The sequence below is a fragment of the Pan troglodytes genome, chromosome 23 (assembly GCF_028858775.2).
Source record: "Pan troglodytes isolate AG18354 chromosome 23, NHGRI_mPanTro3-v2.0_pri, whole genome shotgun sequence".
Classification (NCBI taxonomy): Eukaryota; Metazoa; Chordata; class Mammalia; order Primates; family Hominidae; genus Pan; species Pan troglodytes.
The window spans coordinates 47,492,286-47,519,281 of NC_086016.1; the positions used below are offsets into that span (position 1 = coordinate 47,492,286).

At 54.7% G+C, this 26,996-nt stretch overlaps 1 protein-coding gene across 2 annotated transcripts in view; it reads left to right on the forward strand.

Moving 5' to 3' along the window:
* Positions 1-784: 784 nt before the first annotated feature.
* The window catches only part of FBLN1 (fibulin 1), a 99,775-nt gene continuing 73,563 nt past the window's right edge, over positions 785-26,996 (forward strand). Inside the window, exons 1-4 of one of the 2 annotated variants that reach the window (XM_016939389.4) lie at positions 785-1,042; positions 16,745-16,850; positions 23,602-23,737; positions 25,907-26,069. In XM_016939389.4, the coding sequence (XP_016794878.1) occupies positions 964-1,042; positions 16,745-16,850; positions 23,602-23,737; positions 25,907-26,069 (484 nt within the window). In that variant the 5' untranslated portion in view covers positions 785-963. The remainder of the gene's footprint in view (positions 1,043-16,744; positions 16,851-23,601; positions 23,738-25,906; positions 26,070-26,996) is intronic. The other variant, XM_016939387.4, reaches the window with a different exon arrangement.

The following is a 26,996-nucleotide window of genomic DNA, read 5'->3' on the forward strand; positions in this document are numbered from 1 at the left end:
CGTTTCTGCTGAGTGTAAGGCTGGGCGGGGCGTTGGTGGCTCAAGGGGTCCATGGTGAACTCACAGGGACACCGCTTTGAGCTGCTCAGTGGCGTTCCTATGCGTCTCATCCAGTTCCTCCGCATCTTCACCTGCACCATTTTATTTTTCTTCTTTGGAAAATAAATCTACTTGTGGTTCCAAAGACTAATTCATCCTCAGTAACCCCGGTAGCCATGAATTCCTATACAAGAGGCTCCCGCAGGCCCAGCGCCAAAGCTGCCTCCTCTGCAGCCTCGGTGACTTCCTGGGTCTCTCCCTCCGGCCCTGGTGTCCCGGGTGAGCCCAGCACACGTTGGGATTTTGGTTGGTTGTTGGCCTGGCCCGACTGTCCCTGTCTCTGAGGGCAGAGTCGGGTCCCATCCCGGGACACGCCTGGGGTTAGCCACCGACCTGCAGCCTCCCGGCCGAGGGTGCGGGGTTGGCGGTAAGGCCTGCCCCAGTCCCCCCCAGCAGCCAGGCCTCCGACTGCAGGCCCGGGTCCCCGCTCCTCCGCGCGGAGTCGGGCGGGGATAACCTTTGATCCTGAGCCCTCCCCTCGAGAGGGGGTGGGGGGAGGAGGGGATCGGGTTTCACGGAGTGTTGGGGGATAGGACTGGGGGCATCTGGCCCGAAGGCGCCCCCTCTGTGCCCCCTCCGGGGAAGTCTGGGATCCAGGCCCTCGCCCCCAGCCGTGGGCGCGCGCCCCTCGCAGCCGGGGTCCGGGGAGGGAGGGTCCCGGCAGGGGGCGCCGGGGAGGGAGGACCAGGAGACCCGCGGCCCCGCCTCCGCCGCGCCCTCCTCCCGGGCGGGATAATTGAACGGCGCGGCCCTGGCCCAGCGTTGGCTGCCGAGGCTCGGCCGGAGCGTGGAGCCCGCGCCGCTGCCCCAGGACCGCGCCCGCGCCTTTGTCCGCCGCCGCCCACCGCCCGTCGCCCGCCGCCCATGGAGCGCGCCGCGCCGTCGCGCCGGGTCCCGCTTCCGCTGCTGCTGCTCGGCGGCCTTGCGCTGCTGGCGGCCGGAGGTAGGGGCGTCCCGGGTCCGCCGCCCCAGCTTAGGGTCCCGACCCCCTCGGCCTCGCGCTCCCTGCGAGTTTCGGAACCACGGGGACTCGGAGTCCGTGCGTTGCCCTGCGCGGCGCCCCCGGACTGTCACCGCCGAGGCCCCGGCGACGCCCCCCTCCCCCACGGCCAGCTCCGGTCCTCATCTCCTCCCCGGCCTGGGGACTTGTTTCAAAACTGGATTCCCCCACCCCTCAAACACACCGTCCTACCCCAGTCCTAGCAAATCCAGCCGGCTCCGGGGGCCGCATCCCGGGCCCTGGGGGTTCAGGGGCGCTGGCTGGGCTGGGGGACGCTGGCTGGGGGTTACCGAGCCCAGGGCGCCTTGCACTTGACGCTGGAAGCGCCCTCGGCTATCTTTCCTCACCGCTTCCCGCCTCCACCCCCAGGTAGGAGCTGTTGTACCCAGCTTGCGGATGTGAAACTTGAGCCTGGAGGGTGGGAAGCAGTCTTTTCCCCAGGAGACACTAGCGGTCCTGGGATAGGGGCTGGAGAGGAAGAAATGAGAAAGCCAGGGAGCAGCCTGGAGGTTTTTGGGGCGTAGCTGGGAGGATGGAGGGGATGCGGACCTGGCCACCTCCTCCCTGCCTCCCTCCCGGGACAGAGGCCCCAAGGCAGTGGTTCTGCCGGGCTCGGTGCTCAGCGGGGACTGGGGACTGGTCACTTCCACCAATGGCAAGGGGGATGGAGTTTTCCAAGAGCAGATCTGATCGATGGCCCAGACCTTAGGCCCCAACTCTGGGACTGACAGCTCCGGGACAGTGCCCACCCAGCCTGCGCTTTTCTCCCCTCTAACCCTCAAGGCCTGGTCCCTGGGGGGACTACCACGAGGTCCTCTGATCAGAGCAGCTGCTGGGCGGCAGAGGTATGACCTGTGACCTCTCTGCTGACCCGTGGCTTCTCAGAGCCACTAGCCAGGCCCGGCAGTCCTGGCGTCTTTGTTTCTCCAGTGGCCCAGGTCCAGGGGAGTGCCCTAGACCACCCTCAGAATCCGAGTCTTAATCCCTGGTTTAGTTGAGTTCCTTTTAACCTCTGGTGACCGCCTTTGTTAGTCAAAAGGTCACTTGTTCCAACTAATGCTCACTGGGGGATTCCAGGAAGGGGGCTGAAGGGGGCTGGAGGGGGAGGGGAGGCTGGGAGCTGAGCTCTACAGAGCTTTCTTGACTGGCTCGCTGCAGCAGAGCCCTGTGGAGCTCTGATTGTTCAGGCGGTGCTGGGCACGGCCTGGGCACCTCCTGGGGTTGGAGACGGTGTGGGGAGGCGCAGAGCTCAGTGTTGGCACCAGGAGCCTTCGCAGCCCCTGGGGGCTCCCTGGAGGCTCTTTAGAAGAGATGGAGCTTGATGTAAGGGGAGCGCGGGAAGAGGGCATTCCAGCAAGCAGCAGGCCGGGTGGCTGCCAGCTGGAGGGAAAACCCCGAGGGGCCCTGGGTGATGGGTGGGTGGGACATCCGAGACTCCTGTTAGAAAAGGAAGGAGCCTCAGAGGCCCCGATTGTGTCGATGAGGAAGCTGAGGGCCTGAGAGAAGGCGTGGTAAAACTCTCCCTGGCCCGGGAGTCTCTGCGTTCCCTCTCACCGTTCTTTTCTGTCTACGGTTTGCGAACAATTTCTCCCTATGTGTGTGTGACTGAATGAACACCCCAGGACTTGCGGGCCCAGTGTGGCTCACTGCTGAGCCACAGAGAAGTTTGTAATTGGAAGGGTTTAAAAAAGCCTCCTAATTGCACACTTCGATAAAAGCAGCTGGATGTCCTGTGGGCCTTTTGTTTCTTTTGGGGAGAAGTCTCTTTGAGTTTCAACAGGTTTAATTTGGTACAGTTTGGGAAGGGGCTTTTGAAGACTGCCTGGCCCCTATCTGCAGCTGTGAGGCCCCCGAAGCCCTGTATGTAAGGCCACAAGTGGCACCGCCCCTGCTCTCAGAGAGCTGTGGGGCCGCAGATGGTGAGCCTGTTAGCTGATCTGCAGAAACTCCTTTGGCGACGGCCACTTAAATGGAGAAGGGCGCTGATCTTTCTTGCCAAACGGCCGAGAGGAGCCGCCTGTCTGTCCTGTGTCTGTCCGTCCCGTTGGGCTTTACTGAGAGCTGGGTGGGAGGGAGTGGAGAGGAGGAGGTGTTAGGAACAGACGATTGTGTTTTCTCCAAGGCTTTCTTGGCCTCTGGCTGCAGCCGGGCAGCGTTTCCGACTGATTAAAAGAAAGTTGGGAGGGAGAACAAAGGCCAGGGAGGATTTGGCTTGAACATGTGGTCTGTGCCGCCGCTCCTGGAAGTTTCCCGGTCAGGAGGTGGGGGCCGGGGCACTGAATGCATGAAGATGAGACTCTGTGCCGCCGTTCCTGGAAGTTTCCCGGTCAGGAGGTGGGGGCCAGGGCACTGAATGCATGAAGATGAGACTCTGTGCCATGGGGGTCAGGGCTGGGGCCTCTCCTGCAGCACCCACAGCTCTGGCTCACGCCCCGCTCCTGGCCCTGCTGAGGGCCCCCCTACTCAGGGCTGCATTTGCCACCTCTGTTAGGTGTGTAGGGCAGGAGTAGGGGCACGCGGCTGACTCATCTTCAGGTCCTGGAGGGCTCCACGGGCCTCGTGAGACTAGAAATCAGTTTGCATCAGAAAAAGCCATGAGATGGTTTGGTGGTTTTCTCATTTATAAAATGAAGGGAACAAAAACCTACTTAGGTTGTCTTGAGGATTAAGAGAGAGAACATAGGATAGTGTCTACCATGGCAGCTATATTATTATTATTATTATTTTAGTTTATTTTTGAGACGGAGTTTCGCTCTTGTCGCCCAGGCTGGAGTGCAATGGCATGATCTCGACTCACTGCAACCTCCGCCTCCCGAGTTGAAGCGATTCTCCTGCTTCAGGCTCCCCAGCAGCTGGGATTGCAGGCGCCCATCACGCCCAGCTAATTTTTGTATTTTTAGTAGAGATGGGGTTTCACCATCTTGGCCAGGCTAGTCTCGAACTCCTGACCTCAGGTGATCCACCTACCTCGGCCTCCCAAAGTGCTGGAATTACAGGTGTGAGCCACCGCGCCGGCTGGCAGCTCTGTTATTAATGTTAGCTATTATTCCTGTTGTCCCCTTCTCTAGGAAGTGTTGGCACCAGGAGCCTTCGCAGCCCTTGGGGGCTCCCTGGCGGCTCCTTGGAGGAGATGGGGCTTGATGTGAGGGGAGCGCGGGAAGAGCGCAATTCTGCCAATACCCCAGAATCGTTTTCCCCAAGATGCCTCTGAACATTCTACTACTACTGAGTTTCCCAGCCAGGCGCTGAGCAGAAGGCCCCATGGGGCTATAGGACTGGTAGTCGTCAGTGCCAAACCCGTGTCAGGAAAGGTGGTGTTCTTAGCCCTTCAGTCATTCATTCACTAAGGGACAGCTCAGTGCCAGACACTGCTCTATAACTTGTGGATGTGGCAGGAAAGGAGAGAGACCCAGTTTTTCCCCCTCATGCAACTAGGAGATCCAGAAAAATGAACTGAGCCCTACTGGCAGAGTCAGGGAAGACTTCCCAGAGGAAGCGGCGTGCAAACTGGGAACCTAAGGAGGAAAAGGCAGTGGCTAAGTCTGTGGGTAGGGCTGGGAGGATGGGGGAAAGGGTGTTCCTGGCAGGGGAAATGGCGGGGCCAAATACCTGGAAGGAAGAGAAAACACGAGACTTCCAGGGAAACCCCCTCCTTCTACCCACTTCCAGTTCCTTCCAGTTCCACCCCCTCCTCACCACTGGGGGAGACTGTGCTGTCTAGAGACTTCTCCAGCAGCTTCCCTGACCTGGTGAGACTTTAAGCCCAGGCTCTGAGCACTGGGCACCTGGTCAGGGCCGCCTTCCAGGTGAAGTTTATTAGAACAGTTCTAAGAGGGCATGTAGTTATTTTGCCAGCATATTTTATACAACAAGATTTTCCTTTTGCAGAATAGCAAATCATAACAGTTTGATGAATGAATCCTTTCGTAGGCCCCATATGGTTCCAGTTTCCTTGTGATGATCTCACATGTGGCCCTATAACTAAACAGGGTGGGAGGGGGGAACCACTGTGTCAGCTTCCCTGGGATAGGAGACCCCCTCAGGCTGGAGGGGAGCTCAGGGCTGGCTAAGTCATCTGCCACAAGTCACCCAGCGAGGAGCGGGGCTGGGGCTGGGGCTGGGCCCCACCTCCTTTAACCCCACAGTGGTCCTAACTAGAGGCTGGGGTGGGAGGGAGCGAGGCACCAGTCGCCATAGCTTCCTACAGGTTATTTGCGGGTTACTACACTGTGTGGAGCCAACATGAGAAGGGGGTTAGGAAGCTGTGTGTTGGTCCCGATTCTGAAAGTGTCTGGAGAGATCTCGATGACACCCACAAACTCTCTGCCTCTGTTTCCTTCACTATAAGATGTGAGTGTCCTCTGGGTAATTATTATAGGTGAAATGCTTTACATTTAGTAACGAATGTCATCTTCTCAGCAGCCCTACGAAATAGGTGATCCAGTGTTGTTTTGAACCTATTTTTATTTTTTATTATTATTTTTGAGACGGGGTCTCACTCTGCCGGCCAGGCTGGAGGGCAGTAGTGTGATCTCGGCTCACTGTAACCTCCACCTCCTGTATTCAAACCATTCTTCTGCCTCAGTCTCCTGAGTAGCTGGGACTACAGGCATGCGCCACCACACCCGGCTAATTTTTGTATTTTTAGTAGAGATGTAGTTTCACCATGTTGGCCAGACTGGTCTTGAACTCCTGACCTCAAGTGATCCACCCGTCTCGGCCTCCCAAAGTTTTGGGATTACAGGCGTGAGCCACTGCGCCTGGCCCTGTTTTCATTTTGGATCCTGTTACCCACTGGAGTGAAAAGCTCCTGTGAGTTTTGCTACCTAGGTATGAAGCCCGGCTTCTTGTTTTGGCCTAGAGCTCCTCTGTGGACCTGCACAGTGCCATTTCTGAGAGTCACTGATGCGTGCGGTAGGTTGAGGATGGAAATCCAACACCTGTGCACCCAGCATGGTCTCCCCACAGCACGGGGACTCGAGCACCTTCCTGCCCCACCCCTGCCCCAGTTCACCTGTGTTACCTAGCTATACCCTCACCCTAGCCCTGCAAAGGAGGTGCTGTCATTGTCCCCCTCATCAATGAGGGGACATGGAGGCCCAGAGAGTTCAGGTAGCAAGACTGTGGGTGCATAGCTGCTAAGTGACAGCAGCAGGACTTGAGCTTGGGCAGCTTGGCCCTGACGTCATACCCCTCACCAGCACACTGGACAGCCTCGCGTATCTTTTTTTTTTTTTTTTTTTTGAGACGGAGTCTCGCCCTGTCACGGGCGTGATCTTGGCTCACTGCAACCTCTGCCTCCCAGGTTCAAGCAATCCTCCTGCCTCAGCCTCCCAAGTAGCTGGGATTACAGGTGCCCGCCACCACGCCTGGCTAATTTTTTGTATTCTTAGTAGAGACGGGGTTTCACTATGTTGGCCAGAGTGGTCTCTAACTCCTGACCTCGTGATCTGCTCACCTTGGCCTCCCAAAGTGCTGGAATTACAGGCGTGAGCCACCGCGCCCAGCCAGCCTCACGCACCTTTAGAAGACTTGAATCTTTAAGTCTAGTTCAGGGGGGGATGCCTGTTTCCTTTGGAGTGTGATGGTGGGGTGTGTATGAGCTTTGCAGTCAGAGCTGGATCTGAAGCCTGCCTCTGCAGAGGCTGCATGGCCTCGGGCAACTTGGTGATTCTCTCTTTGCCCCCACTTTATAGAATACCTAGGATCATGTGAGATCATTTGTGCGTTCATTCATTCACGGACATTTATTGAATGACTGCTTAGGGCAGGCATGGGGGCAGGAGGCAGAATGAGACAGTGTCTGGCTCAGACTCATGGCACTAAGTACAGAGTTAATTATTTGTGCTAAGTGCTGGGAAGCTCAGAGTACAAAGAGACCATGCAAGAAAGAAAACATATTTGTCCCATGTGCATGCGTGTGTATATGCATATGTGTGTGCATTGGCGGTAGTTAGGGAGGACTTCCTGGAGGAAGGGACCTTTGAGCTGGTGTGGCATGAAAAAGCTGGCCTGAGGAGAGCAAGCGTCCTGGGACCCTCCAGCCTTTGAAGCTCCAGGTTCCAAATGCCAGGTGCAGAGGATGCATGACAGGTGGCCAGAGGGGTGAGAGGAACACCAGGGGAGATGCGTCCTGGAAGCCCAGGAGGCCCTTGGAGCAGGGTGGGATGTTGCAGAAGGATGAGGATGCCCCTCTGTGCACTGGGCTGATGTAGGAAGTTGCTGCCGGGGCCAGAGCTGCCTGGAGGGAACTGTGGGGAGAATGCTTCTCGCCTTCCCAGAGAGGTACCTTCTGCTCCTTCTCTCTTGCTGCCTCCTCCCGGCTGGTTCACCATCCAAGACCCCTGTCATCTCCATGACAGATGCTGGGAACAGGCTCAGCAGTGGACACAGTCAGGTCTTGTGTTGGGGATGGGGCCAGGAGCCCTAAGAGCAGGCTCCAGTTCGCCCTGCTTCCTCCTGCAGAGGCCAGGTGGTCTTGAAGAGGGGACACGAGTCTGTCCTCATCCTGGAACTGTAAGGGATGCAGGGACATAGGCCAATCTGGCTGGACCCCTGGTGGCTTCCCAGACAACATAGTAAAACTCCGTCTCTACTAAAAATACAAAAAATTAGCCGGGCGTGGTGGTGGGCGCCTGTAATCCCAGCTACTCGGGAGGGGCAGGGTGCAGGTGGGGGTTGGGTGGAGTCGCCCAGTCCTGTTTGGTTGGAACTTTCCATCAGGGTCTCTGTGGTTGACATCTTGTTGCATTTCAGGCTTTTCGGTTCCTTGGTTCTGGACACCACGGAGGCCACTCCAACTCTTTGCTGTAGCTTTAGACAATGCTATGGGGCAGGTGGGGCGGGGGCATGATCCTTTTGTGTGGTGAGTCCAGGAGGCACACAGGATGAAGCCTCAAGCTCCCATTCACTTTTCAAAACTCCTGACGCCCTCAGCTGCCTCTGAGTTTTTGAGCTTGAGCAGAGGAAATCAAGGAAATTGAGGCTGGCTTCTGATCACAGGCCTTTACTTCATCCCTAGCTATTCACAGAGCTTTGCCAACTTAAAATATCCTCATTTGCCCGATGAGGATATTAAAATAAAAAACAGACACCCAATCAACCACCATCTCGTCACCACTTCACAGAGGTAGGGGACATTTTAATGCCCCGGATTTTGGAAGGACACGGTCTTGTATTGTAGACAGTATTGTAGATGGAATCGGGCCGGCTTCGTAGAGGTCCCTGGATCCTGCTTTGCTTTCACCCTATTTTGTTGCAACCCAGTGGAAATTTTGCCAGAGCAATGCCCTTACACAGGGTGGGATTTGGGAAGCCTGCTCTTAACTGCAGGCCAAATCCTCCATTCAGTTTATAAATGAAAAAACTGAGGCCCGGACTTGCTCCAGGTGGGAAAACTCTCAACCATGAGATCAGAAGCAGACTACAGGCCTCCCGGTTCCCAGCCCCCAGTCTCCCCTCTGTGACAGTCTGCTTGATCAGCAACCTGGGAATTAAGATCCTCGTGGCTCACAGGCTGCTGGGAATGGGATCAGGCATTGCCCAAAGCTTCTGCGATGTTTACAGCTAGCAGGCTGACATTCTGGAAGCTTCCACCCAAGGAGTGGTACAGAATCTCTCTGAGCATCTGTAGTCTTAGAAAGAGCACGTGGCCATATCCTTCCCGGGTGTCCAGGGCATGGTCCCCGCAGGCCATGTGACCTGTGTTTCTCTGCATGCCTTGGAACATGGGGCATGCCGCTGATCTACACCATAATCTTTATGGAGGTTTAACTCACCTGGAAAAAATTTAGTTTTAGCAGCTGTCCCAGGCAACAAACGGTATCTGAGGCCTGTGAACTGAGCCAGCTCCATCCATCTGCACCAGTTACTCCGACAGGCATGTCTCTCTCCTGAAGAGAGGTGGTGGACGTGGTGGCGTGTTGGCCATCGGGCACCGTGTCAGCCTGGAGGAGTGTGTGGTTCCTTTGAAAAAGAATGTTCTCCCAATCCTGGTGTGATAACTTTTCCTTTTGTTTAATTTTGAAGCTTCTGTTTTTTCCTGTGGTCAGTGTGCTAATGTAAGCACTTTTCCTGGATTATCTCATCAATCTTCCCCCATGTTTTTTTTTTTTTTTGAGACAGAGTTTCGCTCTTGTTGCCCAGGCTAGAGTGCAATGGCATGATCTCAGCTCACTGCAACCTCTGCCTCCTGGGTTCAAGTGATTCTCCTGCCTCAGCCTCCCGAGTAGCTGGGATTACAGGCATACGTCACCATGCCTGGTTAATTTTGTATTTTTAGTAGAGACGGGGTTTCTCCATGTTGGTCAGGCTGGTCTCAAACTCCCAACCTCAGGTGATCCACCTGCCTCGGCCTCTCAAAGTGTTGGGATTACAGGCGTGAGCCACCATGCCTGGCTTTTTTTTTTTTTTTTTTTTTAGACAGTCTCACTCTGTCACCCAGGATGGAGTACAGTGGCGCTATCTTGGCTCACTGCAACCTCTGCCTCCCGGGTTCAAGTGATTCTCTCACCTCAGCCTCCTGAGTAGCTGGGATTTCAGGTGCCCGCCACCATGCCCAGCTAATTTTCGTATTTTTAGTGGAGACTGGGTTTTACCATGTTGGCCAGGCTGGTCTCGAACTCCTGGCCTGAAGTGATGTCTGCCCACTTCAGCCTCCCAAAGTGCTGGGATTACACACATGAGCCACTGCTCCCGGCCTCTTCCCCCATTTTTACAGATGAAGGAAGTGAGCCTCCCTGAGTCTTAGTAAGGGAGGGAGCTGGATTCAAGGCTGAGCAGTTTTAACCAGCAGCGTTGCCTTCCCTGGGAACATTTGAGTTGAAGGTTAACGAGATTTTGCGAGAGTTTGCTCTTGGTTTATATCTAATATTATGCTTTGGATCTGACTCACATGGTCAGGTGCAGGGGTCAGATTGAGACTGGTTGATTGAAACTCCTCCGAAACAACAGGAAATGGTCTGGGAGAGAAGATTCCAGGCCCCCTGAGGCCCTGCTTCTCTCTTGATCCCCCACAGCCCAGTGTCGAGTTACCAGCGAGTGCCTGTTCTGCTTGGGTGGGTGTCCAGTGTGGGACTGGTCAGAGGTAATCTTTGGATCTCAGAGCTGCTCACAGCTGTTGGTGGTCTGGGATGGAAGAAGCAGGCGTGGCTTCGGTTGGCCCACATTACCCTCCTGACTCACGGTGTTCCAGGGCTGCTCAGCTGCCCTAGGGTTTGTGTACAAATGGCCTTGATTTGACACCCTTCTGAAGGTGGGGGGCCTGACTGATCAGGCAGTTGGTTGGATGCTGTCGACCCCCGCAGAACTCTTGGTACCCATGAGGCGTGGAGTTGGCGTGGGGGATCTGTTAGCCCCAGTCCCCTTTTTGCCCCCACCCCAGCCTGGCCGAGAGTCCTGGGCAGGCACTGAGAAGGCAACACATGGGGCAGGACTTGATGAGCAGGTGGATAGGACAGTGAGGTGGGAGGTGCCTCTGTGGGCCTCAGATGGTCCCCAGCCTGTGTGATGGGGCAGCGAAACTCAGGACACCCGGTGTTTGGATATCCACAGGTGACCCGATCCCCAGGCAAATGAGCAGCTGGCAGTCCCTGCAGGGATGCGGGAGGCACAGCCAGGGTGGGGCTGGACCCCAGGCCCTTCCCCACTCCCATCGCCCCACCCTCACAGGACACACGGGGGAGCTGTGATCCTCAGGGTGTTCTTTTGTTTTTAGTTTTTTTGTTTTGAGACAGGGTCTCCCCCTGTCCCCCAGGCTGGAGTGTAGTGGTGCAGTCGTGGCCCACTGCAAGCTTGAACTCCTGGGCTCAAGCAATCCTCCCACCTCTGCCTTCCAAAGTGCTGGGATCATAGGCTTGAGCCACCATGCCTGGCCTTTTTGTTGTTGTTGTTCTTTTGTTGTTGTTAAGTCATCTTTATTTTGGTTGCAAAGTTGCAATCTATTTTTTACTGAACATTTTAAGTCTCATTTGAAGTTTCATAGCTTGCCATGTAAACCATTGCATACACTGTCAAACTGCTGTACAGAACATTCTGAAATACAATCTACTAAATTAATTCGCTTGACACTGTTCAGATTACGCATGAAAACAACATTGATTGAAGAAGGCAAGTAAGTCAACGGGCAAAGCATCGATTGCTTTCCTACTGTAGGATGTTATAAGATGACCAACAAACACTAAATTATTTTGCTGAAAAGATATACTTTTTATTGTGGTAAAATATGCATCACATGGGATTTGCCATTTTAACCATTTCCTTTTTTTTTTTTTTTTTTTTTTTTTTGAGATGTAGTCTCACTCTGTCGCCCAGGCTGGAATGCAGTGGCATAATCCCTGCTCACTACAACCTTTACCTCCCAGGTTCTAGTGATTCTCCTGCCTCTCAGCCTCCTGAGTAGCTGGGATTGCAAGCTCACCCCACCAAACCCGGCTAATTGTAGCTGGGATTACAGGCGTGAGCCACTGCGCCCGGCCCATTTTAACCATTTCTAAGTGTACGGTCCAATGGTATTAAATACAGTCACATTATTATACAATCATCACCACCCTCCATCTCCAGAACTTTTCATATTCCCAAACTGTTAAATACTAACTCCCCGTCCTCTCCCCACCAGCCTGTGGCACCCATCCTTTTCCTTCCTGTCTCTGACAAATTCCCTACAAATTTAACTCCTCTAGGGACCTCATAGGTACTCTTGTCCTGGGTCACCATACGTGCCTTACTGGCCTTTCTTTTCATAACCAGAGTAAAGCTTGTTTATTTTATTTTGAGACGGAGTCTTGCTCTGTCGCCCAGGCTGGAGTGCAGTGGCGTGATCTTGGCTCACTGCAACCTCTGCCTCCCAGGTTCAAGCGATTCTTCTGTCTCAGCCTCCTGAGTAGCTGGGATTACAGGCGTGCACCACACGCCTGGCTAATTTTCATATTTTTAGTAGAGACAGGGTTTCACCATGTTGATCAGGCTGGTCTCGAACTCCTGACCTCATGATCCACCCACCTCGACCTGCTGGGATTACAGGCGTGAGCCACCACACCTGGCCAAGCTTGTTTATTTAAAAGGGGACAGAGACAACTTTTTTCCGTTTCTAATCGGAATGTGTCTTGGAAAGGATATGTCTGAGGGGTGGGAGCGGAGGTGGTTTTGTGCTTCAGGGAACCTGTTCCTGCCCTGTCCCAAGGTAAGCTTGTAAAGAGGTCGGTGCCCTTGTTTTGGAACCCAAGTTAATGACACACCTTTTCTTGTGTGGGCTACACACATCTTTAACCTGCTGCAGATAGTACTTTTGTTGGCATCTGGAGCCATGATGCCAGGCCCCTCTTCTCCCTGAAGCTCAGTTTTCCTCTAATGGGTGGGAGGTAACCAGTGCTGAGTCCACTAGGAAAATCGAGGCACATCTCCAAGGCTAAGAAACTGGCAGTTCTGTAGCCTCAGCCACTCCCCCACCCCTAGCTCATCCCTGGCTTTTGCTGAAATTCTAACCAGCCCCGTATTTTGTGTGGGTGGGCTCCAGCCCCTCGGGATTTTCCTGGGGGTCACTGCCTCCACCCCCTGGGACGATGGAGGAGGAGGAGGCTTGTTTATGGGGGCAGAGGATCTTGCCCCAGCAGCCTTTGCATGTCAAGAGTGGTCTTGCAGATCAGGCCCCTTGCTCTGGCTCTGTTTAACTGGTGCTTACTGAGCCGTGACGTTTGTGCTGGGCATGGGCAGGTGCGACATGGACAGTGAGAGGAGGAAGACACCATCCCTGGCCCCGAAGGAGGTTTTAATTCAGGAGGAGCAAGAAAGAACAGTGTTGGAGGCTGCCAGGACTGAGCCTGATGCCAGAACTCAGGGCCCAGGAGCCGTGGGTGAGAGCATTGGGCAGGAGGGCGTGGGGGCCTCCAATGTCCACTGAGCCCTGTGAGGAGCTGGTCACACACTGGTTTGCTGTGGGTGCAGCATAGCCTGGGTGGGAGCAGGGACACCTTAACATGTATGTTCATGTCACTGGTGACTTGACGCTTTTCGGCTTCCTCTATTCTTAATTCCATCTGGAGCCCAGGCAGGATGATAGCAGAATGAGTGGAAGGGGTTGAGGAGTGACAGCCGGTGAATGAGAGGGGCCTTGTCTGTAGGCCTTTGTGGGTCAGGGCCCGGCAATTGATTGGTGAGTGTTACAGTGAGGATGATCGTCCACCTCTTGGGGTCCCCTCCCCATGCCTCTGCCTCGTCGCCATCCAGCCTGGCCATGGTCCCTGCTCGGCTCTTTGTGGACTCCCTGATGGGGCTGTGCAGCAGCTCTCCCTTGGCTAATGACGGGGTGAGCTCAGCTCCCCTCGGGCACAGCCCCCAGACAGCCCTGCTTTGCAGAGTTCAGCTCTGGGGCTGCTCAGAACATGGGAGCTGCCTTCTGAGTTTCCGGAAGACCAAAGGACTTCACATTTGATTGTCCTGCTAAGAGTGAGGTTCACAGTACCCAGACTCCCCAGCAGGAAGCATTTCCAAACCGTTTCTGCAGCTCTGGGTGCAAAATTCCCAGGGCTACGGGAGCCTGCCCTTCCCTGTGTTTTCCTTTCTCAGAGTCCGAAGGAGGCTCTGGGGCCACAGCTCACCTGCGGGGGATTCCGCACACCAGCACCCCGCTGTGTCTCCCCCATTTCTTATGAGCCTCAATAAGTCAATCCCCTTCGACGGTTTAATCCTCCAGCCACTGTTTACAGAGAACTTTCTGTGTGCTTGGAACTTTATAAAGTGCATCCCTCTTCTCAGCAACCCTGGGAAGACAGTGCAAGCCCCGTTTTCCCACTGGGGAAGCTGTGATTCAGAGAGGCGACGCTGCCTGCCCAGGGTTAGAGAGCAAGAAAGTGCTGGAGCTGGGATTGGAACCAAAAGCTGTTTGGCTCCAAAGCTTACACTGTTTCTACTCAACTCTGTAGCTGCCACATGCTGGCATGGATGCCGGGGGTATACAAGGACAGGAGACAGAGCCTGCCCTCAAGACATTTGTGGCTATGAGGGTAAGGCAGGCAGGCAGGGCTCTGGAGGATGGGGAGACATGCGCCAGGCACGGGGTGATATGGGAGCAGAGGAGCACCCGAGCTATGCAGGGTGGGCAGGCAGGCGGCCAGGAGAGGGTGACAGGGCATGGGAGGTGGGCTAGGATAGGAGACGGGCTGCGGAAGACACGAGGGTGAAACTGCAGGTGGGGGCTGAGTGGGCCTGGCCAGAGAAGGGGTGAAGGGAGTGTGGGGACAGACATGGGAACCGGGGTTGGCTGCAGAAAGGGTGAAGGGGGTATGGGGACAGATGGGAACTGGGCTTGGCTGCACAGGGGAGAGCAGCCTCGCTGTCAGGCCACATGGCTGGATCACATCGTGTTCATCCAGGAGTGCACCACGGCCTGTCTCGTCTGTAACAGATAAGGTCCTTGGCTTAGTGAGTGCTTTTGCTTTTCTTAATGAATTAGAGCAAGAATGAATGAATGAGTGAATGGGAACATTCAAGGTTATCCCCATGATAACATGGTTGTCACTCCTGATGACTTTTCCTCTGGTGCTGGGAGGCAACTCCGGACAACTTGACATTAGCTCTGCCTCCTGGTGAATCTCACGTTCACCGAACAGCATCGCTGGAGAGGGGACACCTGAGGTGGGAGAGGGGCTAAGTGGTCAGGCTGCTGGAAACTGTTGGGCTTTGCTGTGGCACGAACCTTCACCCTTACCCACGCCACTGCAGGACTCCTCCTGCCAGCCTCGGGGAGCCGGGTGAGAGTCAGAAGGGTGGGTCTACCTTGCACTGCAGAAAGCAGCTCTGAGTTTCCTGGAAGCCCTGGGGAAAAGGGAAAGCCCAGAAGTTGTCACTGGGGGACATGGTTCTAGGTGAGACCCCCCTCCTCCTGGCCTTGTGGAATGGCCTGGCTGAGCCCTAGCTCATTTGTGCACTGACCTTATCCATTCTGGAATGTTTCTGCAAGTTTCCCCTCCTCCCCTGCTGAGAACGGGATGGAGCATCTGAAGGACGCATAGTCTAGAAGTGCTTACAGTGGCTGATGACCGATAGGGTGGTTTAGCAAGGTGCTGCCTCACCCAGCAGACAGCAGCCGCCCTCTGGGCCACCCCGAGGGCCCAGCCTGGAAGAAGAATGTATTCAGGCAGGGCACCCACAGTTGTGTGTGCGGGAACGCTGCCAAGCCCAGTGGGATTTACCCTCTAGGGGCTGGAAAGCCATTAGGAAGGAAAAGTGGTGCTTCTTAAAGCCCAGTTTTGTAACATCCTGCCGAGAGGTGACCTTCTGCCCAGCAGCTGGGGCTGTCGTGCTAATGCTTTCTGGCATGTGAGTCCTTTAGAATGAGGGCCAAGTATGTGGGCACCTGGCACCCGGCCGCTCCTCCCTCAGGGCACAATGGGGTCTTCTCCCTTCCGTGAGCTGAGGGGCTGGGAGGGTGCCCACTGGGGCTGTAGCCTGGGCTGGGGCATGGGGCACAAGGGCCTGTGTGCCCAGCTCATTTGGGCTGTGGCCTGGCTCTGAGGGTGTGGGCCAGCTGCTTGGAGTGTGATCCTTTCATCTGCCCTTTTTGCGAGTGGGAGATAAGATGGCCAGGCTGCGGTTACTCCTCAACCTGTGCTCTCTGCTTTGCCAGTCCTGTCCTCACCAGACTTCTCACAGGTCCCCGTTTCTGTGGAAGAGGGGATCTTGTGGTAAGTCAAGGGCAGAAACCATCGCCAGCCTCGGTTTCCTCAATCTGTAGCTTGAGGCTTATGTCCCCCCTCCTGCCCCTTTGCTCCCAAGATTAAAGGAGAAAACACGGATGTGGGTCACAGAAGCTGGTCTAGAAATGGTGGTTTTTAGGCTGGGTGCGGTGGCTTATGCCTGTAATCCCAGCACTTTGGGAGGCCATGGCTGGCCAATCACGCAAGGTCAGGAGTTCCAGACCAGCCTGGCCAACATGGTGAAACCCCATCTCTACTAAAAACACAAAAAATTAGCCAGGCATGGTGGTGGGCACCTGTAATCCCAGCTACTCAGAAGGCTGAGGAAGGAGAATCACTTGAACCTGGGAGGTGGAGGTTGCAGTGAGCTCAGATCGCGCCATTGCACTCCAGCCTGGGCGACAGAGACTCTGTCTCAAAAAAAATTTTCTTTTTTTCTTCCTTCTTACTTGACTCAGCTCGTTGCATTTTGAACCCCCTCCCTGTTTGCAGTCTCTCCTCTGGAAAGAGTCATGTCGGCTGTTCCCTGACCTGCTGGGCTGGGCTGGCCGGCAGCGTGGCCGTGCCTCTGTCATCAGGGGCTGCCTTTCTTGCCTACTGGACTGTGAAGGCAGGGACCCTGTCTGGACAGGGACCGCATCAGCATCTCCAGCATGTGGCTGGAGCAGGGATCCATGTGTGCTTGGATCTCAGGGGCTGAGCCGCAGCCCTGTCCAAGTTGGATTCAGATGGGGGAGGATTCAGGTCTTTCTTCTAGGAAGGAGTGGGGTGTGGACTCGCAGCTGGGGTCTGGTGGGGTTTTCAGTACTGGTTTGCAGAGTGACTAAGGGATGTGCCCCCAGCCTGATGCTGTCGTCAAGACAGAAGGATGTGCGTGTCCTGGTGGTGCATCTGGGAGGGCCCTCCACCCGCTGAGTGGTGAGCCACCTCTCAGCTTGTTCTCTTCCCTGCACAGTGGACGCTGATGCCCTCCTGGAGGCCTGCTGTGCGGACGGACACCGGATGGCCACTCATCAGAAGGACTGCTCGCTGCCATATGCTACGGAATCCAAAGAATGCAGGTACGTTTGCCAGTGGCCACTGTTTCACTGGAACAATGTTCCTTTAGAGAAAAGTGGGGGAGGAAGGGACAGTGTATGCCAGACCTCTCGGGAGAGGCTGGACACCCAGGCCCGGATCCATCCAGGCTGCGGGTGCTGCAGTGGGTGACTCCTGCCTCCCTCCTGGCACCGGCCTGGCACCGGGCCTTGGCTCACCCTTCCTGTGCCACTCTGTGATTGTCGGGGTATGTGTCTCTTTCACTGGGCTGGGAGCAAGAAGATCTGGGCTTGCAGCTGCTCTGCCACAGCTAGGCAGCTGTGGGCAAGTCAGTTTTCTCTTTTAAAAAAGGGGGGACAGTTGTGGGGGAGCAAAGGAGATGATGTGACTAAAGAGCTTTGCGAGTGGAAACACGGACCACCTACAGACCCCAAAAATGCCAATGAGCCGGCGCAGAGTGAAGCGTTTCACCAGCCGGTTTTTCAGCTTCTGCAGCAGCCAACATCTGGATCGACCGTTTTTATTCTTCTCTCCCTACATTGACTCCAGCTCTCTGAAAATTCTGAGACCGTGTAAGCTTAGAATAAATAATGAGAAGCCGGGCGCGGTGGCTTACGCCTGTAATTCCAGCACTTTGGGAGGCCGAGGTGGGTGGATCACCTGAGATCAGGAGTTCGAGACCAGCCTGGCCAACATGGTGAAATCCTGTCTCTACTAAAAATACAAAAAAAATTAGCTGGGGGTGGTGGCACGCGCCTGTAATCCCAGCTACTTGGGAGGCTGAGGCCAGAGAATCGCTTGAACCTGGGAGGCGGAGGCTGCAGTGAGCTGAGATCGCGCCACTGCATTTCAGTCTGGGCAACAACAGCGAAACTCTAACTCAAAAAAAAAAAAAAGGAATAAATGATGAGATTAGGTCATGCTGATCATCATCATAAAAATAATAGTGAAAACCCCAGAATGCCCGTGTGGAGCACCTACTTTCTGTGTACCGTCTGCACGGACAGCAGCCAGCCTGGCCCCGGGAAGGACAAGGGCTGGGGAGGTGGACCAACCTGGTTGGGTTTCTGGCTGGGTGACCTGAGCCAGCTCAAAGGCACCATGATACCTCCTTTTTGGGGTTGTTATAATGATCAGAGATCACCCGGGCGCGGTGGCTCACCCCTGTAATCCCAGCACTTTGGGAGACCAAGGCGGGTGGATCACCTGATGTCAGGAGTTCCAGACCAGCCTGACCAACGTGGTGAAACCCCGTCTCTACTAAAAATATAAAAATTAGCTGGTTGTGGTGGCGGGCGTCTGTAATCCCAGCTGAGGGATTACTCCGGAGTTTGACAGGAGAATCGCTTGAACCCGGGAAGCGGAGGTTGCAGTGAGCTGAGACCGTTCATTGTACTCCAGCCTAGGTGACAGAGTGAGACTCCGTGCCCCCACCATCAGAAGAAAAAAATCAGAGATCACCTATGAAATCAGCACCACAAAGCCAGGCTGTGGCAACGTATTGGTTTTCTAGGACTGCCAGAGCAGAGTATAAGGGGCAGGGTGGCTCAACCACCGGTTCCTCATAGTTCCGGAGGCCAGAAGTCTGAGACCGAGGTGTCAGCAGGGTGGGCTCCTTCTGAGGCTCCTCTCCTGGGCCTGTAGATGCCCTCTTCTTCCTGTGTCCTCACACGGCCCTCCCTCTGTATGTGTCTGTGTCCTGCTCACCGCTTCCTCGAAGGACACCAGTCCTTTGGATTACAGCCTGCCCTAACAACCTCATTGAACTGTGTCACCCATTTAAAGTCACTGTCTCCAAATAGAGTCACATTCTGAGATACTGGGGGTTAGGACTTCACCAGATAGATTTTGGGAAGACACAATTTAGCCCATGATAGGAAGCCACTACTATTAATACTTACTGAAATAAAAGAAAGTGAGGCATCAGCCCGTGTAACCCCTCAATGTGCAGGCAGAGGAACTGAGGCCGCAGATTCAGCAGCACTCTGGGCCTTGCTTATGAATGGGGATTTTAGTCACTATCAAATGTATTACTGACTTCTACTCACTAATGTCTTTGATAAATTTTGGAGTTATCTTTTTTCTTTATTTTTTGAAACAGTCTTGCTCTGTTGCCCAGGCTGGGGTGCAGTATGTTGATCTTGGCTCACTGCAACCTCTGCCTCCTAGATTCAGGCGATTCTCCTGCCTCAGCCTCTCGAGTACCTGAGATTACAGGCACACACTACCACACCAGGCTAATTTTTGTATTTTTAGTGGAGGCAGAGTTTCACCGTGTTGGCCAGGCTGGTCTCGAACTCCTGACCTCAGGTGATCCTCCTGCCTTGGCCTCCTAAAGTGCTGGGATTATGGGCATGAGCCACTGCGCCCGGCCAATTTTGGGGTTATCTTTAATCTCCATTGAGTCCCAGAGGACAAACACATTGCCTTCTTAGAAATTTCAGACATACATTAGATTTCCTGGAATGTAAGAAATACCATCAGAATGGCTGAGAGGGCATTCCTTCTCTCTTTAAGTGCGGGTGCAAGTCCAGACTCCTGGGTATCGTGAGTTTCCATATGACAGTGTCCCTGAAACATGTGGCTCAATGCCCAGGACACCACTCCAGGGTCACCAGATGCAAGTGACTGGCCCATTGTGTCACTTAGGCCCCAGGAGGCCCATTGACTCATCCCAGTGGACACACAGGCCAGGGGCCACATACCTGTCCTAAGCTGCCTCTCAAGTGAGCTACTGAGCTGCCCGGCTCTGCCTGCGTCACTACCCTGTGGCCCCAGGTGCTGTCCGCTGCCCTCCAGCCCTTCCTGTGTGCTTCCCCTTTACCCTGTTCTCATTGGGGTCCAAACCCCACGCAGCCTGTGCCAATCAGAGGCCAAGCCTGGGCTCCAGGTCACAGTGAGACGGAGCCCACAGAAGGGTTCAGGAGGCAGTCACTGATGCGGCTGTGGGGGTCCTCGGGTGAGCAGGACCCCGCCCCAGCCTCCCCAACCTGGGGAGGTTAGAGCTCCTGTCTGGTTGAGGCAAGGGCTGTGGATGCGGGGTGTGGCCAGCAGTGCAGTGATGCTAATGAAGGGATTTTCTAATGAGTTTTGTACAGATTTTCATTTTTAATGAAGGCAGGGAAGGGATAGGGCAGATCAGAAATCAAATCTTATTTACAAGGATCCTCTTAATAGTGATATTTAAAAGATGCAAAAAACAGGGATCACTGACCACCTGGTTTGTCTGTTGTGTTAGCCAGCTGTTTTTTTTTTTCTTTCTTTTTGAGATGGAGTCTGGCCCTGTCGCCCAGCCTGGAGTGCAATGGCGCAATCTCAGCTTGCTGCAACCTCCGCTTCCTGGGTTCAAGCGATTCTCCTGCCTCAGCCTCCTGAGTAGCTAGGAGTACAGGTGCCTGTCACCATGCGTGGCTAATTTTGGTATTTTTAGTAGAGACGGGAGTTTCACCATGTTGGCCAGGCTGGTCTCGAACTCCTGGCTTCAAGTGATTGGACGCCTCAGCCTCCCAACATGCTGAGATTACAGGCATGAGCCACTGCACCCAGCCAAATTCTCTTCTTTTGAAGTGGCTTTCTGTGAGGCTCACCAGCTGAAGTAAAATCAGTTTTTGTCCATTCAACAAATCTTTATTGGTTCTTGATGCTCAGGAAGAGGCAGGATGAAAGCCATGAGCAGGCAGGCAAGCCCAGGCCAGCCCTCCTGGCAGCAGTCGAGGGTGTGAGGCCCTGAGGGTCCATAGGGCCCAAAGGAGGGGGTGTCAGCTCCCTGAGTGGGTGAGAGGCTCAGAGAGGACTGCAAGGAGAGGCCGACCTCTCCGCAACCACGGGCTGTAGCCAAGCAGGGGTTAAGCAGCCTGCAGCTTCAACAAGGACATGTTTGGGGTGGTCAGAAGATGGCAGCTTTGATGTTTTCCCATCACGAATCATCTTGACTCTAGGTCTCCACCAAGGCCCGACATTCCTTGGGATCCAGATCTAAATCCACCTAAAACCTTGGATTAGGTTAAACCCACATGTCCTTCAGCGTCTTTTGGAGGAATTTGGACACATCCAGTGAAACCTAAAGCAAGTCCCAAGCTGACATTTTCCAGCCCAGCATTTCTCTAACCCCTTCTTTATTTTGCAAATCTCACTGAGGACCTGCTAGGTGCCAGGCTCCGTTCTGGTGAGTGGGGATCAATCGGTGAACGAAATATGCAAGTCCCCTGGCCTTGTGGAGGTGGCATTCTACAGGGGATGCAGAACGCAAAGAAAGTAATAAGTCCGTCTGGTGGTTTGTAGGAAGGCAGGATGTGCCGTGGGGGAAACAGGGAGGCATAGGGGCTTCTGCTCATTGTGGGTTTATAATTTTAGAGCCGTGGGGTTGGCCTCACTGTGCCAGGACCTGAATGGGGCGTGGGCAGTATGGAAAGTGGGAAGAGCATCCCAGGCCGAGGGAACAGCCAGCGCAAGAGCCCAGAGGAGAGGGTGTGTACGGCAAGGCGGCCAGGGTGGCTGGAGTGGAGCCAGCAACGGCCAGTCCCAGGGAGGAAGCACCAGATACAAGGGTAACCAGGTGGCTGAGGGGGCCGTGAGATAGAGGCTGGGGTGTTGGGGGTGAGCCTGAGGCAGCTGGACACCCTGAGGTGCCTGGGACACTTGATTGCTTCCACCTTTTGGATGTTGTAAATAATATTGCTGTGAGGCCGGGCGCAGTGGCTCATGCCTATAATCCCACCACTTCGGGAGGCTGAGGCGGGCAGATCACTTGAGGTCAGGCGTTTGAGACCATCCTGGCCAACATGGCAAGATCTCATCCCTCCTAAAAATATAAAAAATTAGCTGGGCATGGTGGCAGGTGCCTGTAATCCCAGCTACTCGTGAGGCTGAGGCAGGAGAATCACTTGAACCCAGGAAGCGGAGTTGCAGTGAGCCCAGATCGCAACATTGCACTCCAGCCTGGGTGACAGAGCAAGACTCCATCTCAAAAACAAAACAAAACAAAACAAAAAACAACAACAAACTGCTGTGAACATGGGTGTGCAAGTATCTGTTTGAAACCATGCTTCAGTTCTTTGGATATTTACCCAGAAGTGGAATTGCTGGGTCCTATGATTATTCTATTTTTAATTTTGTGAGGAACTGTGCTCCACAGCAGCTGCACCCTTTTCCATTCCCACCAGCAATGCACACGGGTTCCAGCATCTCCACATCCTCACCAACACTTGTGATTTTCTGGCTAGCCAATAGTTTTTGAATGGATGCACGCATGTCTGGTGGCTCGCTCTGGCAGTTTAGTGAAATGCCGTTATTTGCAGATCCACCGAAAGCATGAGTGAAATGTGTGCTAGCTCAGCTCGGTAATTCCATCCTGGAGCCTGAAGGCAGTTTTGAGACACACGGGCAGCCGGGTTCAGACCTCCAGTCCCCCAGGGAAGGTTGGGGGAAGGTGCCCTGGCAGCTGCCATTTTTGTGCAGAGGTGGCCTGGCTGGCAGTGCAGGGAAGCTGGGGAGGCCCAGCCTCTCTCCTGGAGGCACGGGTTGGGTGGCTCTTCCTGCCCTTGCTGGCTTTGGCTGGAGCTGGGGTTATTTTGGGTCTGGTCAGGGGCCACCCGTGACACACTCCTCTCCTGCTCATTGCCTTTGGAGCCCGCCCACGCCAGCCCCTAGCTGTCACAGCCTCATGGTTGTGTTGGAGGAGCTGATTTTGGCAGGTCGAGGACTTCTCCCCAGAGCCCCGGCAGGGCTGGGAGGTGTGGGCTTTGCAGCTAGGCATCCCTCCCTCTGGGGCCTTGGGCAGGCTACCCAACAGGACTCTCAGAAGCTGTTTGCTCTGAGCCTGGAAGATGGAACGAGCACTGAGAAGAGCTCAACCTGATAAAGGGGTGGAAGGTTGGGCCCAGAGTCAGCCCCCCCGCCGCTTTTTGGTTTTCAAATCAGCAGGAACATTGTGTGGGTGAAGCCTAGTGCTCAGAGGAGTGACGCGGCCACTCTGGTGACAAAATTGGGCCTCCTGACTCTGACTCCAGACACCATACTACATTCTTTCTTTCTTTTTTTAAAAAAAGAGGCCGGGCACGGTAGCTCATGCCTGTAATCCCAGCACTTCGGGAGGCTGAGGTGGGGGGATCACCTGAGCTCAGGAGTTCCAGACCAGCCTGGCCAACACAGTGAAACCCCATCTCTACAAAAATACAAAAATTAGCCAGGTGTGGTGGCGCATGCCTGTAGTCCCAGCTACTGGGGAGGCTGAGGCAGGAGAATCACTTGAACCCGAGAGGCAGAGGCTGCAGTGAGCTGAGATCACACTACTACACTCCAGCCTGACTCCATCTTAAAGAAAGAAAGAGAGAAAGAGAGAAAGGGAAAGAGAGAGAGAGAGAGAAAGAAAGAGAAACAGAGAGAAAGAGAAAGAAAGAGGAAGAGAAGGAAAGAGAGAGAGAAAGGGAGAAAGAGAGAGGGAGAAAGAGAGAAAGAAAGAGAGAAAAAGAAAGAAAGAGGGTCTTACCATGTTGCCCAGACTGGTCTCGAATTCCTGGGCTCAACTGGTCTTCCCACCTCATCCTCTCAATGTGCTGGCATTACTGGTGTGAACCACTGTGCCCGGCCAAGCCTTTCTAACTCAATGCTAATTGAGCTCCTTCTGTATGCCACTGGGGCACTGTGTATTTCTCTCTCTGTGTCTGTGGGAGCAGAGAAGGGGAGGCTCAAAGGTGAGAGCACCCCCACCCCCGAGGATCTCGTGCCCTGGGCCCCCTGTGCAGAGCCTTGGCCCAGCCCACCCCTCACCCACAGGATGGTGCAGGAGCAGTGCTGCCACAGCCAGCTGGAGGAGCTGCACTGTGCCACGGGCATCAGCCTGGCCAACGAGCAGGACCGCTGTGCCACGCCCCACGGTGACAACACCAGCCTGGAGGCCACATTTGTGAAGGTGAGAGCCAAAGACCATGTGGGGTCGCTGCCCGTCCCCACTAGTCGGCAGACCCAGGCCCTCCCAGCCAAGCGGCACTGTCTGTCAGCGCTCCCTGCCTCAGGCCACCTTTCTTTGTGAGCAGCTGGGGGTTCCTGGGCCAGGAGGGAGGTGGAAAACCCCACTGTTTCTCCCCCTCCACTGTAGCCGTAAACCCCGGAGGACACCTGGGGCCGAGTCTCCCACGAGGCCGGGGGGTGAAGTGAGCTGGCCTTGCCCTGAGAACCGCCTGTCTCCAGGCATTGGGCAGATGCAGAAGTCAAAGCAGGGCTCCTCCTGGGCTTCCAGAATCTTCTTCTCAATTCAGGGTCGGCACCCTCACCCTACCCAGGAGGCTCTCAGGCTTCTCTACCCACAGACTCGTCAGGGTCCAGAGGTAAAAATGGGCCCTCACTAAGACCTCTGATAAGATCTGACCTCTATAACGACCCTAAAAGAGGAAACTGAGGTTCAGAGAGGCCCACCCTCCAAAATGGCCTCTCTGCAGTCCTGTCAGGGACCCAGACGGGATCCTGCCCTGAAGGTAAGCTGTGAATAAATGGCATAGTCCTCTTCCCTGAGTGCTCCTAGGACCCTACGTGCTAGCAGGTCACTCAGGACCGCTATGGCCGTGGAAGGGCTGTGTCTTTGCAAGAGGTGGAAAGGTGCCTGACAGCATTGCCTACAGGCAGTAAACCCAAGGTGTCCAGGCCATCCCTCCCTTACCACCCAGCCAGCAAGGAAAACAAGCCCGGCCAGGAGGAACTTGGGCCTGGAGGAGCTCGGGTTTGGAAGCTGGGCTTCTGTTGGAGGTGCCAGATGACGAAAATGCATTCCCTGGAAGAAGCTTCCCGTTCCTAGTTAGGAAGGTGATGGAATAATTTTAAGAAGCAAGAATCTGAATGAAGTCTGGATTCCAGGAGAGGGTGTGGGAGCTCCTTTGTGGGGATTCTCCACATAGATTGGGCTGTGGAGGGACTCTGTGTGGAGGAGTTGGGGGTCCCGAGTCCCCTGCCCACCTTGGCCTGTGTGGGCTTTCACAGGGCAGGGCTCTGGCCCAGGAGAGAGCTGGGTGGGGTGATGGTGGGGGTGCCTGGGAACCAGGACTTTGGGCGTTTCATGACTGCCCCCGCGCCCTCCCACCCAACACCCAATGCAGGGCTGGGCCTTGCAGATGCCGTCGGTCCGGCACACAGCTGTGCCCATGTCCCCAGACTTGAGAGGTGTGGAAAAAGCACAGAACATTCTAGCAGGAGTGGGAACAGATCGCTCTGGCAGATGAGCGACTTGTGTTTCCGGGAAGGATTACTCACACCCCAAAAGATGGATGAGGTGACTGATGCTCCCTACACTTTCTGGCAGCGGAGGGCGTAGAATAAGCAGCCTGGAAGACCCATCAGTGCCACATAACTGAGGCAAAGCCACACCTCCTGGCTCCTGCTGGGGACTGTTTAGAAAGTTCTGTGCTCCTCTTAGGATAACCACTTAATAAAGACTGAAGCAGGGCTTTTCGTGTGTCAGGGCAAATGTTGCTTCTGGGACTCAGGTGTGAGGCCACAGGGACTTGGAAGTAACTATTGGGACCTGGGCCCAGGTGGCAGACAGCCACCCTGTCCTTTGACCTTGCTTGATGACTCGTCTTGAAGTTCCTGTGCTTTCAAATGCACGGTGCAATTCCTGCTGCCTGAACCCCTCTAACTCAAAAATGGAGAGGCAGCATGCATGTGTGTCATTTTTCCGGGCATGGTAGAGAAATCTCAGACCATGCAAAAGGAACAGAACTTTGGAGCTGGTGCATGGTGCTATAAGAAGCTCCCTCTTCCTGGATGTGTGCGAGCAGAGCCGGGTGGTCGCTGGGCGGGGCAGGGATGTTGAGGGGTGCAATTGCATGTTGGGGTGGGGAGGGGAGGTGGATGCCAGGCCCTTTAAGCTTCCTTTCAAAACTGGGACCTAGATGATTTGGAGTAGGGGGATGGCCTTGCTTTGCTATTTGTTGCTGACATTTAGAAGTGGTATCTAAGCCAGACTTGAGTCATCACTCTACAGGTTGTGTGGACAGGGGGCTCAGAGACGCCTCCCGTGAGGCCTCTCGTGGACCCTGCTGGGCTGTCTGCCCGCTCCTCCATCTGGGATCTCCACCTGTGTTTGCAGAGGTGCTGCCATTGCTGTCTGCTGGGGAGGGCGGCCCAGGCCCAGGGCCAGAGCTGTGAGTACAGCCTCATGGTCGGCTACCAGTGTGGACAGGTCTTCCGGGCATGCTGTGTCAAGAGCCAGGAGACCAGAGATTTGGATGTCGGGGGCCTCCAAGAAACGGGTAACTTTCCCCCTTCCTTCCCTAATGGGCAGTGTATTAAGGTTCTCCGGGATGTGTATATAGAGCGAGAGTGGAGAGAGAGAGATTTTAAGGACTTGGCTCATGTGATCGTGGGGGCTGGCAAGTCCAAAATCTGCAGGGCAGGCCTTCAGGCTGGAGCCCCAGGGAAGGAGGGGCATTGCAGCTGGAGTTCAAAGGCAGTGTGCTGGCAGAACGCCGCCTTCCCCGGGGAGGCCAGTCTTTTTTCTCTGAAGGCCTTCTGCTGATTGAGTGAGGCCCACCCACGGTATGAAGATGATCTGCTTTTCTCAGCATCAACAGAGTTACATGTTAATCTCTTTTTTTTTTTGAGACAGAATCTTGCTCTGTCACCCAGGCTGGAGTGCAGTGCAGTGGTGTGATCTTGGCTCACGGCAACTTCCGCCTCCCGGGTTCAAGTGATTCTTGTGCCTCAGCCTCCCGAGTAGCTGGGATTACAGGTGTACGCTACCACACCTGGCTAATTTTTGTATTTTTAGTAGGGGTGGGGTTTCACCATGTTGGCCAGGCTGATCTGGAACTCCTGACCTCAGGTAATCCACCTGCCTCGGCCTCCTAAAGTGCTAGGATTACAGGTGTGAGCCATCGTGCCTGGCCAATATTAATCTCTAAAATATAGCTTCACAGCAACATCCAGGCTAGTGTTTGACTAAATATTTGAGTACCACACCCCAGCCAAATTGACACTTAAAATGAACCATTACAGGTAACACGTGCATCCGTGTCACCATTGCCTTAACTCAGCACGGACTGACTCCGGTTGTCGGAGCCATTCATGTTTGTGACCTTATCTGAAGCCGCTGTCCTGGAGTGACGCTGAGTGCTTGGAGTCTGGGATCGGACAAATCTGTGCTCCCATCCGGGTCCTAATGTGTACCTTGGTCCCCT